Source organism: Neodiprion fabricii, chromosome 2 (genome assembly GCF_021155785.1).
Source record: "Neodiprion fabricii isolate iyNeoFabr1 chromosome 2, iyNeoFabr1.1, whole genome shotgun sequence".
Taxonomy (NCBI): domain Eukaryota; kingdom Metazoa; phylum Arthropoda; class Insecta; order Hymenoptera; family Diprionidae; genus Neodiprion; species Neodiprion fabricii.
The window spans coordinates 23808489-23823632 of NC_060240.1; the positions used below are offsets into that span (position 1 = coordinate 23808489).

At 36.0% G+C, this 15144-nt stretch overlaps 1 protein-coding gene across 4 annotated transcripts; it reads right to left on the reverse strand.

The window, feature by feature from the left end:
* Positions 1-194: 194 nt before the first annotated feature.
* LOC124175831 (general transcription factor IIF subunit 1) lies at positions 195-8199 on the reverse strand. 4 transcript variants are annotated; one of them, XM_046556412.1, is made up of 7 exons: positions 8049-8197; positions 7052-7098; positions 6426-6797; positions 5602-5930; positions 4842-5134; positions 717-1060; positions 195-467 (listed from the first exon to the last, which is right to left on the reverse strand). In XM_046556412.1, exons 1-7 carry the CDS (start codon positions 8070-8072, stop codon positions 254-256), a joined length of 1623 nt encoding a protein of 540 aa, XP_046412368.1. In that variant the 5' UTR covers positions 8073-8197; the 3' UTR covers positions 195-253. The 4 variants fall into 4 exon arrangements, with proteins under 4 accessions (XP_046412368.1, XP_046412369.1, XP_046412370.1 ...); XM_046556413.1 differs by lacking the exon at positions 8049-8197 and adding an exon at positions 7929-8034; XM_046556414.1 differs by lacking the exon at positions 8049-8197 and adding an exon at positions 7765-7881.
* Positions 8200-15144: the final 6945 nt, after the last annotated feature.

Genomic DNA, 15144 nt, shown 5'->3' on the forward strand with positions numbered 1-15144 from the left:
AGTTTTCAAGTTATTCAGCCATTCTGGAACTTTTGAGACACCCTGTGTATACTGTTCATACATGCACAATTTTGAAGTACAAGCATTTCATTATAACGAGAAGTGTGAATGTTTGACTAATTTTATCCCCCAAAAATACAATAGCAAATTTGTGGTATGTATTATTAAAATGTGCAACAATGCATTTAAACGAATTAAGGTGACATTGCAATTTATTCAAATACAGTAGCTAACTAGATGTTCTGTTTGGACATCAATTATGTTGTGCCTTGATTGACAGATACATTTTATTTTTAATAGTTTGTTTAACAGGATTTATTTTCTTCAATATCTGTGTCATGACGTTAACCAATTGCTCTGAGGTCAAACCCGTTTTCTTGGACTTGAATTTCTGTAGAAGCTCAGTGGTTGTCATTGGTTTGCGCATCAGATAACGTCTGACAGCATCCTCCGTTATACCAGACTCACTGTAAGTAATTACGAATTACATGTATGTGTATCTTATATGATTAAATTCATAAGTTTCATCTGTCGTTTTTTGGAATTAGAAGAGAAAAATTTTTAAATATTATTTATCGGAAATTGAATAGAGAATTTGAACTTTATTCTAAATGATGTGAACTGTAATAATACGATTTTATAAACTTTTGGTCTTTTGTGATACCTTTTCAATTTTCATATACCTTTATTTGTAAGCGTTAAATGGAACAACTTACCTGGCTCCTGGAAAGTATGATGTCACTGGGGCAGAGTTGAAATTATCTAATTTGATTTTTTTCGACTGTGACAGATCTGGTGAGCCTGATTGTTTTCGTTTAAAACAATCAGCCGAGACTCCAGGAAGGACAGGAGTCACAGACCTTGAACTCTGTGCACTATTTGGTTTTTTACTGTCTTTTTCTCTAGGTATGTCAGAGTCGGATCCAGAATCACTTGAGAAGTCACTTGATGAATCTTTTCCAATTCCAGATTTTTTTACGTCTTTTTTTTTTGATTGCTTCTTTTTTTTCTTCTTATCTTTCTTTTTATCGGACTCCTTATTGAGTTTGTTGTCTTTTTCCTAATAGAAAAAAATCATATTTTTTTCTCTGCACTTGGAAGCATATGTACATTTTTTTTTTATGGTCAACTTTTCTCACATATCAATTTACTTTCAAAACACCTTTGGACACATAAATATACCCTGGATTAATTGTTTTAATTAACCCAGACCAATATTTCAGAAGCAAGATGAGATATGAAGAAACATTCAATACAATATCTTTAGGGTTTGAAGGAGCAACGAATTTGTCCGTATCTCATTTGTTGCAAGTTGAGACACTAATAACAGGTGGGATTCACCTTGGGTTTTTTTGTTAATAGAATGGTATATTTATTCCCAAAGAATATGAAATTGCAACAGATTTTGCTTCAAAAAGTGCTGGCATACATATTAGACTGGGCCAAAAAAAACAAAGAATTTTTTTTTAACAGTACTGTAAAAACATTGTTCATGACGACAAATAAAAATTATCCTGCAATTTTGAGCCCTTAATATTAATATTAAGGGGTGTATCGTTACAGCTATTGATTTTTTAACAGTTACCGCATTTTTTTACCCAAAATCCGTCAATTATCAATCTGAAAAATTTTATCAATCCCTATTTTTGAAGGAAATTAAATTTCCTAGAAAAAAGCTCTCCTACTAAATCGATGTAGATCAAGCCGTTTCCTCGTAATCGTGCCTTAAACATTGATTTGTTTTTTCAAATTTTTGTTTGAATTTTTGATTTTTTGTAACTACCAGAAAAATCAATATTTTCATAGATCAAACCATTATTTTTGTGGGAAATTTGATGCTCTACAAAAAAGGTCTCTTAACATTTTTTATGAAATTCACTCCTTTAAAAGTTATTCGACATTGAAATTACTTTCAAATACAATTTCAATTGAAATTACTTTTGAATACAATTTCAATTGAAATTACTTTTGAATACAATTTCAATGTCGAATAACTTTTAAAGGAGTGAATTTCATAAAAAATGTTAAGAGACCTTTTATGTAGAGCATCAAATTTCCCACAAAAATAATGGTTTGATCTATGAAAATATTGATTTTTCTGGTAGTTACAAAAAATCAAAAATTCAAACAAAAATTTGAAAAAACAAATCAATGTTTAAGGCACGATTACGAGGAAACGGCTTATCTACATCGATTTAGTAGGAGAACTTTTTTGTAGGAAATTTAATTTCCTTCAAAAATATGGATTGATAAAATTTTTCAGATTGATAATTGACCGATTTTGGGTAAAAAAATGCGGTAACTGTTAAAAAATCAATAGCTGTAACGATACACCCCTTAATATTAATATTAAGGGCTCAAACTTTCGGGATAATTTTTATTTGTCGTCATGAACAATGTTTTTACAGTACCATTAAAAAAAAAAATTCTTCGTTTTTTTTAGCCCAGTCTAATACATATGGCCCAAACTTGATGGGTTATGAGATATGAGCCAGACAAAGTGATACAGAGAAGGATCCCTTGAGAATGCGGTAACTCCTCGATACCATAGAAAATCTTATGTTCCCAAGTATTAATACCAAAAAGGGTCAACTTATCCTTTTACACGAAATCACAGTGATTGGATGAAGAGCAACTCTACCCTGTTTGTTGAGCGAATGACGCAGGTTTGCACGAGTTTGGGTGGGGTGGAAGGTAGATGGAAGTAGTGAGTAAAGACGGCGCCATGCCTCGCTCTCGGGGCGCCTGGAGCAGGCTGAGGGAAACCGCTTTTTTCAATACAAATATACGTATGTATCGAGAATTCCATGCGAACCTAACTAACGTCTGACCCTTACCGTTTTTGATTTTTTCTGTTATTGTCTCAACTCTGAAACATTACCCTTAATTCTTTCAGATTTTTTATTCAACTGGTTAATTATTTATAAATATTTTGTGATTTTGACAAAGACCTTATTTAGAATTTTCAAAAAATTCTCAAAACTGTATTTTCTTTTCCAAATATTTCAAGACCGGACCCATGATGGGCCAATTATTTTTTCTATTTTTTTTTTTCCACACTTTTGATGTTTTTCAACAATTAGGAGATTGTTAGAACGGTCTGAAAATTACTGAAAAATGCTCAAAACATCTATTTCTCACTTAGAACATTTCTATTCCAGTTCCATTGTAGGGTGATTTTTTTCTATTTTTTTTGGTATGTTCAATTTTTTTTTATCAACTTCCTAATGAAACTGTTCTAGATATGCTGTAAGTGAAAAATAGAATTACCGAGAATTTTTATCAAAAACATTCTTTAAATTTTATTTTTTTAATCGGCCTATCACAGGCCTGGCTTGGCATGTTTCGAAAAAAATACAATTTTTTAGAACTTGTGGAGAATTTTAAAAAAGGTCCTTTTCTAAATCACTCTCAATATTTATAAATAATAACCATTTGAATAAAAAATCTGAATAGAATCTAAAAAAATTCGAGGTACTGTTCAGAATTGACTATAGATTCTAACCTGTTGTGAACATCTGGGGTGTGAACCACCCCATGCCAAATAAATGGCTCATATTACGCTATTTCTGAGGAAAAATGGAAATTTTCGCATATTTTCATTTCATTGAATATATTTTTGAGATTTCACAGTTTTATCAAAGTCAAGCACTTCCAACTTTAAAATATATTACATGATTTTGTTATGTTCGCCCAATGGAAAAAAATTTAATTTTGAAGTGTTGTATGTTGAGAGTTTGTAGTTAAATATTAAGCAAAAAATATTGAAAATAACGTTTTATAAATATTATGGGGTGGCACCCGCTCTGCCTGCCTTTTGTGATTTTATTTGGGGGTGTGTACACAACAGGTTAAATGAAAATTAACAAATAATAAATGGTCGACTCGGTGGTTTGTCACGCGTTCGTCGTCGTGCGCGCGGGACCTATGCTGAATGTGCGGGGTGAGACACTGAAGTAATAAGTGGTGCATGTTGCCACACATTTAACATTGTCATTTCCACACCAAATTCTGTTACGCTGGTGACAGCAAAACCATGACAAATACGCAAGGAGAACCATTCTCAAGTTTATTATACATACCATATTTTTTGATTTTATGAAAAACAAATTCACCCGAATGCCACCTCCACGGCACGGCGCCTGGGGCGGCTGATCCTTTGTCCCACCTCTAGGCACGGCGCTGGGTAAAGATATGATTTCGAAATGAACAAAAATGAATTGAACGAAAAAGTATACAAATGCATCAGTTGGCCCAATATAAAAATATGTAGAAGTTAATTTCACAATCCAACATAAAGTTTGTTTCTATGGAAAAGGTTTTTGAAATCAAGTTTTCGCTTTTTTTTTTTTTAATCAATTACCAATTAATCAAAAAAGAAGAAAAGAAACTAGTTTTCCTCCATCAAATCACTGCGATTTCGTGTAAAATAAGAATCTGACCCCCTTTTGGACTTCAATTCGTGGGTACTGGAGTTTTTCTATGGTACCGATGTGTTACTGGCACTATGATGAGGTTCCCCCATTGCACTTTGATTGGTTCATATCTTATAATCCATGAAATTTGGGTTATATGTAATCCAGCACTTTGTAATGCAGAATTTAATACATTTTAAGATTCAAGGAGAAAAAAATTAGAATTCCGTTAAAAAAATAACGAAGTTGAGTTTTACCTATCTGTTGGTGGCACCACTTGTAATAAATGTGATTCTGCCACATTCCTTTCTCTTTCGAACCATAAAGACTTTTGTACTGACCATTTCTTCATATCTCCACTTGCCTCTGAGATATTGACCTAGGGTGATTAAGATAAAACCCCCCTGTATGATTATTTCGTTTTACCTTCTCATCTTTGTCTTTGTTGTCCTCATCATCATCTTTGTCATCTTCTCCATCCTTCTTTTCCTCCTCATTCTCCTCCCCTTGACTATCCTCATCTGAAGCAAGAAGCTTTCGTAGAGCATCTTCTTCAGCCACAGATTTTATTTCCTTTTGTTGTTCCAATTCTGATTCAGAATCTGAAGAGTCAGATATATAATCACACTCTCTCCCCTCTTCATCTCCATCGTCACTTTCTTCAAATGCTTCGTCATCCGACCCCTTCTTCTTCTTTTTCTTCTTTTTTTGTGCTTCCTCTACAACAAAAAGTATGGTTCACTCCAAATTCAATTGACCATACCAACATCATCTGTAATTGCGTTCAAGCCAGTGAAAGAAAAGATTAATGCTGAAACAGTGTAGTAATTAAAACTCGAAGTCTACTTCTGAATAAAGTACATAAAGTAATCTATTAGCACGATTATGTAAGAGTTATTGCATCTCACCTATATGAGTAGTTGTCTGAAGAAAAACAAAGTCTTTTATGAGATCTATGAATCAAGTATGTTGGCTGGAGAAGTTGAAATTCATGAGTAATATTGCAATATTCTGCTATTTGAAACTGAATTTACATAATCATCTCATATAACAAGTTGTAGAATTACTTTCACGCCTGCCTGCTCAGGCCCAAAACTTATCACGCAGCTCCTTCCAAAATTTGCAGTTCTCTGTAATTCTTCAGTCAACGTACCAATGAAGAACTATCAAATGTAAGTAAACTGACCCTTAGCTTTTTTTTTCTTTTTTTTATCATCCTCTTCTTCTTCAGAATTCTTTTTCTCCTTGTCTTCGTCAGAACTCGAATCATCATCGTCACTATCCATCCATTCATCCATTTCTGATATTTTCAATTCCTTTTCTTTTTTACCGAGTTTTTTTCCTTTACCACCTTCAGATAATTCTGGATCATCTTCGGCGCCTTCGTCGTCGTTTCGCATTCTCTTTCGCATCATTAATGAAAAGTAATTGATGACTCTATTCCGCCTACTAAACTCTTGCTCAGCTTCTTCAGCACTCAAAGCTTTATATCTTTGTATTGGCTGGAAATTATACCTATAATTTGAATGAACTAATTTTTCTCACGAAATTGAACAAAAATTGAGATGTAACAGTAAAAATTTTTTTCACCTAGTTTAGTGCTTCTGCAACTAATACCATATGCACAATTACCAAGTTTTTAACGTCTATCATGGTAAACGTAATATTTATAATCGAGAATATTTATTCACTAGTTACATATAGTAAGGACACCGAAATAATGTTGATGGTATCAGAGACAGCAAATAGCTGATAATTTGTGTCGTTAACAACCATTATTAATTTCCTTAGAAATAATCTTCATAGAAGAAAAATACCTCTTGCATTGATAATGTTATTGAGACACTCTCTTGTAAGGATATTGCTAAACACTAGCTGCTAGCTTGAGTGAAAATGCTTTTGTTTAGTCTCTAAGGTCTAAATTTTTTATACAGTAGGTTGAAAATTTTACTGAAAAACTAAGAATAAGCTATCAATTTTTTTACGAATTTATGTACTTTGTGAACTTACCATTCATGCAAAGGAAATGCTTCAATGGCACCATCGGGTGCATGAGTGAAAACATAGTATGCTGCATTCTCACTGACTCCACCTTCTCGAATTCCTTTGAACTTCTTCCCTGTTTTACCTCCTGATTTAAGAATCCAAGGCTGATCTTCTGGTTTGTATTTTCTACTTGTTATTCCAAACTTTTTTCGCCTTGCTTCTTCTCTCGCGTCGCGACCAAACTCGGATCCTGCTCCAAACTTTGGCATCTCCTCATCCATGCCTTTATACTCTTTCATGTTATTTTCACGCTCCATCTTGACTTGCGACCATTTTGAAAAGTCAACATTGAGTGTTGCATTAAATCGCATGACATTGTGCTTTTTTTTACTGTTCCTGTGGCAAAAAGGATCGAAATACTGATTAATACAAATCTGTAATAGGATCTTTCATGATGGTATGGGGTACATACTTCTAATGTAGCAAAATGTAAGGTACAAAATTGTGTAACACAAAGTTCACAATATTGGAACATTAAGTATTCGTTTATTCTAAATTTAATAATGTAAAATCAGTCACAGACTGAAGTCAAAATTAGAGTATAATTAATGTCACTCAGGCAAACTTAGTAAAGGAAACAATAGACTTACTTTGGAACTCTGATGCTGTATTCTTGTACCGAAGGTACTGCGCCAGGCTGGACACGAAGGATCAAAGAGTATTAGTAAAATGATCAAGTACTGCACATATTGCAAAATTAAAATTCATAAATCCAACATTTTTTAAATTTATGGTATATGTACTGATCCTTGGATTGATTCAAACACATTCCAGCCCACCAAGGTAGACTATTATTACTTGTTTAACGTGCGAAACAAACTCTAATGCACATTTTTTCACCTACATACATGCAAGAACCGCGATGCAGGCTATAAGACTGTGCCGCTTCATAGAGACAAAATATGGCTCATGAACGCAAGGAAAATAAACAAGACGGGGTAAATAAATAAGGCAGAATTAATAGGCAAGGAGTTGCAATGCGACAATGAATAGAATACAAAATAAAACAGGAACTTATTCCTCCATGGGAATACATCCCTGAGGTGATATTACGGAAAGTAATTTTAAAGAATTAATATATTTCTAAAATCAAATGTATCAGAAGGGAGATGTCGGGATGACTACAGCTGCGAAGCCAGACACTGGGAAAAATGAACGCACGGCTTGTAATAACTGTCATGAAAAATAACTCGAATCCATTTCAACAGTGGACTGAAATGTTTCAGAATTAATCTAAGGGTCTGTATATGGCAATCAGTACAAAACCAAACATATGAAGTATATGATTACCATGACTACATACCTACAATTATAATTGTGGAGTAACTTACGAAATTCTAAATATTATTATACAATTACGAAATTCTGTTGTCGAATTACTTCTAGCGCGAACAACATTCCATTAGCCTTACATTTCAGTATAACTGTACCAAATATCGCTACATATATTGCAGTGGTTATGCATACCATATATTATCTTACAATATTAGTACATTGGGTACTGAAATTCATACGATAGTAATTCTAAGAAAAACTTATTGTGATTTCAAATTAATGTTGCGTAAAGATTGTAATGGTAATGAATACCTTCGTCACAGCTGTTGAACTCATTGTTGACTAGTAAGATCGTGAAATAAGTGATTACCAGACCGCATAGTCAAGTCATTCCACTACAGAGCGTATAGAAGGAGGGATATCCTGGAGTTACAAGAAGTGAGCCGATTTTGGCTGCAATTAGTGGTGGCGCTGTGAAACATAAGTTGCCCAAGTAACAAAACATTCAATTTCATCACTCAACTTGGTATCAATTAGTGCTGCGTCGGTTATTTTATGTACCCTTATTTGCATCCAGACTTTGACCATATTTTGAAAATTATATGCTCTAAGCCTTACTACGACGTCATGGCACTCCACGACGATTTCCAGATGCTAGACACTAGATTCAAACGCGCAAGTATGTACAGCTAGACGCACACTCAATAATTCTGACTTCTGGGTGACCATGTATCAATTAAGCATCAAAATGCAATGGATCGTGGACATTCAATTGCGCTTTTCGGATTAAACCGGAAAAAGGAAATATTAAGGGTTAAGGTGCCGTTGTCTTGTCTTGTGAATATACATTTCGTGACGTCATAAGCACTTACCACGCTTTTGGAAGTTCAGCGTTAAGCTAAGCTCATTAATTTCATTGGCCTGTTCCGTTAGACCCGACCAATAATGATAATTTCTATATTATTGTAAACTTGCGGACAATGAATCTGAGACAGCTAATTTTTGACACCAAAAAGTTATGTTGGCAACACAGAAAAACCTACAACGCCATAGTGGGCCAAGCGCAAAACAAACTGAATCTCAATAAACATAACTTAACCCATGACCGTCGAATCTAACCCTAGAATACCGCGGGGATAATGACTTATTGGATTGACACCATAGACTTATAAAAGATAGACTGAGCGCTCTTATGAGCCGCTTGAAGCAAAAATTTAAAGGACAGAAATATACCGGGAGTACTCCTTTCTCTCTCTGACGATATTTGTGGCGGGGATCGAGGCGGTTGAGGAGAATAAAGCGAAATTATGCGCCTATATCTATAGCTGTTCCACTTCCACTACGCCCTTGTCTCCCGGTATGAAACCGATTGAAAAGAGAGAGCAGTACTCCCGACATATCTCTATCCTTTATATGAAGGCTTCATTACCTCATATAGGAGCGCTCAGTCTATCTTTATAAGTCTATGACAGCCCCCTGACACACGATGCTAAAAGTGGTTCGCAAATTGTCCCTTGATTCTGCCGCCAATTTCCACCACTAGTGACGCTAGTAGTTACCTGACGAGCTTGCGCGCGGTCAGCGAGGGCAGCGAGCGTTTGAGAAGTCTACTAGCGCTACGTAGAGGACCTAAAAAACGGGGACAAGACGCGTACAATTTTTTAGTATACGAACAGTGGTGAGTGTCAGGGGGTTGGCTATGATTGACACGTATTCTACGGTTAATTTCCACAGTCGTGGGTTATGTTACGTTTATTGAGATTGAGTTTGTTTCACGCTCGGCCGACTATGGCGCTGTACGTTTTCTGTGCTGCCAGCTTGATTGTCCAGTGTGAAAAATTAGCCGTCTCAGATTCATTGTCCACCAGTGTACATCATAAACGAGTTTCTCTCACTTCAAAATATCCTCATCGAGCTGTGCCATATTGACGAAAAGCTTACTGATAGAATAGGTTTTCCCGGATTACTTGTATGCTTTGATGCTTCTCAGCTCCCTGTGGGCAGTGAAAGAAATTCTAAAATCGTAAAAGCCGTGAATATTCAACAATGCGATGATACCAATCAGCCATGTTTTATATAACGTGTTTTTATTTATTTCATCATTATTTATAATAATCATTGTCAACGCAGACATTAGCAATGTCTGAATTAGAGACGTACACCTTTATTCAAGTTACGATTTAAAAAATTTCCAAGTCAGATTCGTACTCCCGTTCTCGCTCAGGTTAACGAGGATATTTCTCCGCTCTGATGTCACGAAATATATATATGACGCGGTACGTCAGCGGCACCTGGACAGATGGAATTACCTTACCTTTAGCGGAACGCTGGAACTCGAAAAATCGATGAGTGGCGCTCGTGGCGCTGTTAATGAGGGTTTTTGGAAATAACTAATTTTAAATAATATGATTATTTAACTTCAATTAGGTTTATTCAAATAATTTGAATTACACCGACAATTTTAACGTTCAATATAATAAAATGGAAAAGAATACTGAATTTCGGTAATAAATTGAGCAGAGTAACATGGTAGGGAATTAAGAAGCTATAGGATTTTACTGCACGACTGTACCGAGAAGAAGTAGCGAATCAGGAGGTAAAAACCAAGAGATTAAATTAACGCTGGGTGCTCGTATTTATACAGATTGGTAGCATTAGGGGTTAGAATCATTCTCTTCAAGCCTTGCCCGCCAACAGCTCCATATACGTAGCCCCTCATTAACAACCGAATAAGTTGATTCTGTTTTTAATCGTTTGTACGTGGTTTGTAGGTGTTTGTAAGTGATTTCCCGCCATTTTTAAGTCAATAGTTCAATTGTTATTGATAAAAAAAATTTGACTGGGGAATTCGCGTGATACTAGCCCCTCATAGTTACAATTTGCGATCGAATTCAGCTCTGCTTGCACGGAATCGTTTATAGGACGTGTGTAGGTGATTGTAAGTGATTTTCCGTCGTTTGTAAATCAATAATTCAGTCGTTATTAATATAGCAAATTTGACCAGGGAGTTCGCGAACGTCAGCCCCTGACAACACCTGCAATTCGAGATCGAATTGAGTGCTGTTCGTGCGCAATGATTTATAGGTGGATTTTAGGTGTTAATAAGCACTTCTCCGACCTAAAATAATATCCCAATTGTCTGTATAACTTGGAACAAAAAACTCCCCCCCCCTCCGCTACTCCTCGAAAGCTAAAAAAAAAAAACTAAAACGACTGTAGCCAGACCCCAGTTACGAGAGTCTGTCTAATCTTAGCACATCCAACTTTCCTCAGCTGCTCATTAACTGAAAATTGCATCAAAATTCTATTTCACAGGAGGCAATCGTTTCTCTCTCGTTTATAGGTGTTGTATAACGCAATCCAGATGTTTGATAGTCAATTGTTGATTCGCAAAAATTAAAACAATAGTAATAAGGTATTAATCCCCAGAGTTTGTCCAGGGGGTTATTGCGGTTCTCAGATGAGCGTACTCAATTTTCACATTTTCATCTCACGAGAATCCGCTCACCCAAATATGGAATTGCCGAGTGAAAATGTGAAATCCCTAGGACGTTTCCGGTTACTGATCTCACATTTTCACGACGGCATTATAGTTTACTTTTGCACGGAGGGGCGAGGGGGGAGCAGAGTTTTTTTGTTCCAAGTTTCAACTGATAATTGCGAGATTATTGAAAGTTGAAAAAATGCTTATAAACACCTACGATCTACCTACAAATGATTCAGCACAAGCCGAACTCAATTCAATCGTGAATTGCAGGTGTAAGGGGCTGACGTCACTCAAATTCCTTAGCCGAATTTGTTTTATTAATGACCACTGAATTATTGGTTTAGAAACATCGGGACATCACTTAAAATTACCTGCAAATGACCTACAAACGATTGCGCACAAGCAGAACTAAATTCCATCGTGAATTGCTAGTGTAAGGGGCTGATGTCACGCGAACTCCCTAGACGAATTTGTTTTATTAACCCTTTCGGTACGGACGCATTCTACGTCGCGCCGTCCCCGCTGACCGAGCAGTCGCGGCAAGCGTCCGTACTTGCTGAACAACTGCAAGCGCCCGTCAGACGCACAATACCACGCTATCTTACGCAGAGTGAGTGCAGTCGCTCGTAAAAAAAAATGCTTAAAAAATTATAACATAATGTTGGGTTACCATGGTCACCGTTCGTACATAACGAGCGTCAAATGTTGGGTTACCATGGTCACCGCTCGTACAGAGCGAGCGTCAGGCGTTGAGTGACTATAGTCACCGCTCGGATAGAGCGAGCGTCGGGCGTTGGGTGACTATAGTCACCGATCGGGCCGAAAGGGTTAATAACGACTGAACTATTGACTTACAAATGACGGGAAATCACTGAAAAATGCCTACAAACCACCTACAAACGATTAAAAAAAGAATCAACTTATTCGGTTGTTAATGAGGGGCTACGTATGTGGAGATTGCATGGGATGGCACCCTCGGGGTATTGTTTAGATGCATGCAAGACGCCGCGGAGCTTGTGGCAGTCGTCCACATTTACGGACTCGCTTACTGGGCTTACAAACCTAATTGAGTCGGCAAACTTAGAAAATCTCCTTACCGGCACTCCTCGTACCATCCCTCGTCAAAGTTCACCTCGCTTCAGAATGCTCCATTTTAGCTAGCCGTCTTTAGCAATCTTCAATGAAAAATTACACCGAAATCAGTAAAATATCGAAAATGAGAGCATGTCGCATGATATTTTCATACATTACTAAGTGTGAATAAGAGCCTTGTAAGGAAAATAGAAGAAGTAGATCACTGTTTTACCTCCATCCCCCACTAGCAGATATTAACTGATGAAAGACACAGGTTATTTTAAGGGGACCCGGTGGTCTAGAAATTTCAAAAAATCGATTTATTTTTTCGATATTTCGAAAGTATAGTATCTTAAGAATATACTGTGAAATTTTCATGCGGAAATTCCCAATTTTATAGCTTCTACAGCCCATTCCAGGTAGAGAGCGGTCCGTGCGCTCCTAACGGGTTCAGCACTCGGAGCGCGGCAGGTGTCCCGACCCTTCTCCGTATTTTACCTTTACATTTGTAACCGTTACCTTTGCATTTGTAAAGGAATACAAACGTTCCGAAGGGATCCTCTATGGTGCCGGAATCACGGATTAACTGTAAGTATTCAAAATTTGCTCAATTTTTGAAAATATCTGTACCTCAAACTTTAAACTCATTTATCTCGAAACGACTTTTTTCGGCACGGTGGGGGTGAAAATAAAAAAACTATTCAACCGAATGACTTGAAATTTGGATATGTTGTTCACAACATGTATAGCTATCGTTGGAACTAGAATCATAATTTTATTTAAATAATTTCCTATTGTTTACACTAAAAAACTAGTGAAAAAAAACCCGATTTTACGAACTTTTTTTTTCAACGCCCGCCATTTTGTCAATTTTCAATTTTTTCGATTTGTTCTAGTTCCGACCATAACTGCACTCTTTCTGATTAAGAATGTCTTTGAATTTTTTGTTTCAGATGAGTAGAAGTCTCGATATCACCTACGCGGTCCGGATCCGATTTTTCGAGAGGGTCATTTTTAGCGGGATTTATATAATAATAAATATTGTTTTTAAAAGGAAAAAAAATTTTTTTTGTATGATTAATAAACGTAGCAATAAGCTCGAAAAGTTATAACATCGTTTTTTTTATTTTTAATAGCAAAAAAAAAATCGTGAAAATAGGTGTCATTTTCGTGCGCTAGACCACCGGGTCCCCTTAATGTAACTTTTCCGGATACTGCCATAAAAATACAAAGCGCTGTCGAAATTCGAATAGATTTCATACCTATATTGGTCACCGTCAAGTCAGTCGATCCAAGATGCTTTTGATGTGAAAAATCGACAGAAGCTTTTATTCGAATACCAGCAATTCTTTCCACGGTCCTTCGTAAATTTGAGATAGATATTTAGTGAAATTTAGGTGCGGTAGGCTTTTCGACTACCATTTGGATACGGTGATGTTAGAGAAAAGAACTATGAGAAACGTGCTTCGGTAAATTGTAAGAAGAAAAGAGCAAGGGCAGATTGATTGAGGAAACAAACGCTTACAGGAATTAGCCGTAAGATGAAAGAAGTTGTTTGGTTCCATAGCTGTAAATCAAAGTTGATGAGATGGTCAACCATTATTAAGTACAAGTAACGGTTGTAGACAGTTTGAGAATTTTCGGAAAATTGCAACATGGAGTATAGTTTGTTCCAAATGTTCAAAATACTGAAAAAAAAAGAAAAAAAATCATCCTATCCTTGGACGAGGTCAAAATATTCGGAAAAAATAGGAATTTTGACATTTTTAAAACAGACCGGTTTTCAGATTATTCCAAATAATTATGAAATATTACGGTTGTGGGAAAATATTTGAAAAAATTCAGTAGTGCAGGTTTTCAGGTCGGAGAAGCGGATAAAAAACGGTGGGCAAAAATTATTGATTGAGTTGACGTGGAAAGCCCCATATATGTTATTATTAACTAAACATCGTTTAATTACCGCAACCAAAAATGTACTGCCAATCTCATTGATCTCCTACATTCATAACGATTTTTCTTAATTCAAATTCACTGCTGAAAAATCGTCCTGATTTTCAAATGTCAAGAATTCGAAAATATCATATTTTTTGTTTGGTAAGGAATTCTAAATTGAATATCTTGCGTGCATTTGTATTCATGTCATTGAAAGATGTAGAGTCACCTAAAGTCGCGACATACATATCGAGTAATTTTCAAAAAATTAAAATGGTTCTTTTATCAATTTTTTCTGCATGTGTCGGTTCCGGTGGTTGCCAAAAATTTCTAAAGGTGTAACTTGCAGAAACCGATAAATTTTAAGTATGCACTTTGGATTCGGAGTAGAATAGGTATAAGAAAAAATAAAAAGTTGAAAATTTCGATTTTTGACATTGGCACACTACTGAAAGTTTTTTGAATCATCAGTTTCCTGTGGTCAATTTCAAAACCTATCGATTTTCGGTACACCTGGAGCGGAGCAGAATTCGTAAAAGCCAGAAAAAATTTTAAAATGCTCTCAAGACGCAACTTTTCTGAAAAAATATCTGAAACCCGTGAAATTCAATGAATTTCGACGAGATCTTCTACCTCGTTTTTTGTATATCAATCCGAAGTCAGGATCCCGAGAAGATTGAGAACACCCGGAAAACACGGTTTCCGGGGTCAGGATTAGCAGGAGTAACTGCAATGATTGTAAGAGACCTAAAGTCGAGCAATCTTACTTTATCTTCATAACAACTGATATGCAATAAGGTTGGACCAAATTCTAGACAGGTCATTTTTCATATACTGATCCAGGTTATACCTTTGACGCATGCGAGAAAGGGAGTAGCGTGTATACATGTAGTACGTATACATAAGGGCTACACA

Bases quoted from the DNA above. Each gene is read 5' to 3' on its own strand.
- LOC124175831 (XM_046556412.1), bottom strand. From the start codon at position 8,072: ATGAGTTCAACAGCTGTGACGAAG. The intron at 5,135-5,601 runs GTCAGTTTACTT...TTTTTGTTGTAG, and splicing joins AAAGAAAAAAAAAGCTAAGG to AGGAAGCACAAAAAAAGAAG. The intron at 468-716 runs GTAAGTTGTTCC...AATTACTTACAG, and splicing joins TCATACTTTCCAGGAGCCAG to TGAGTCTGGTATAACGGAGG.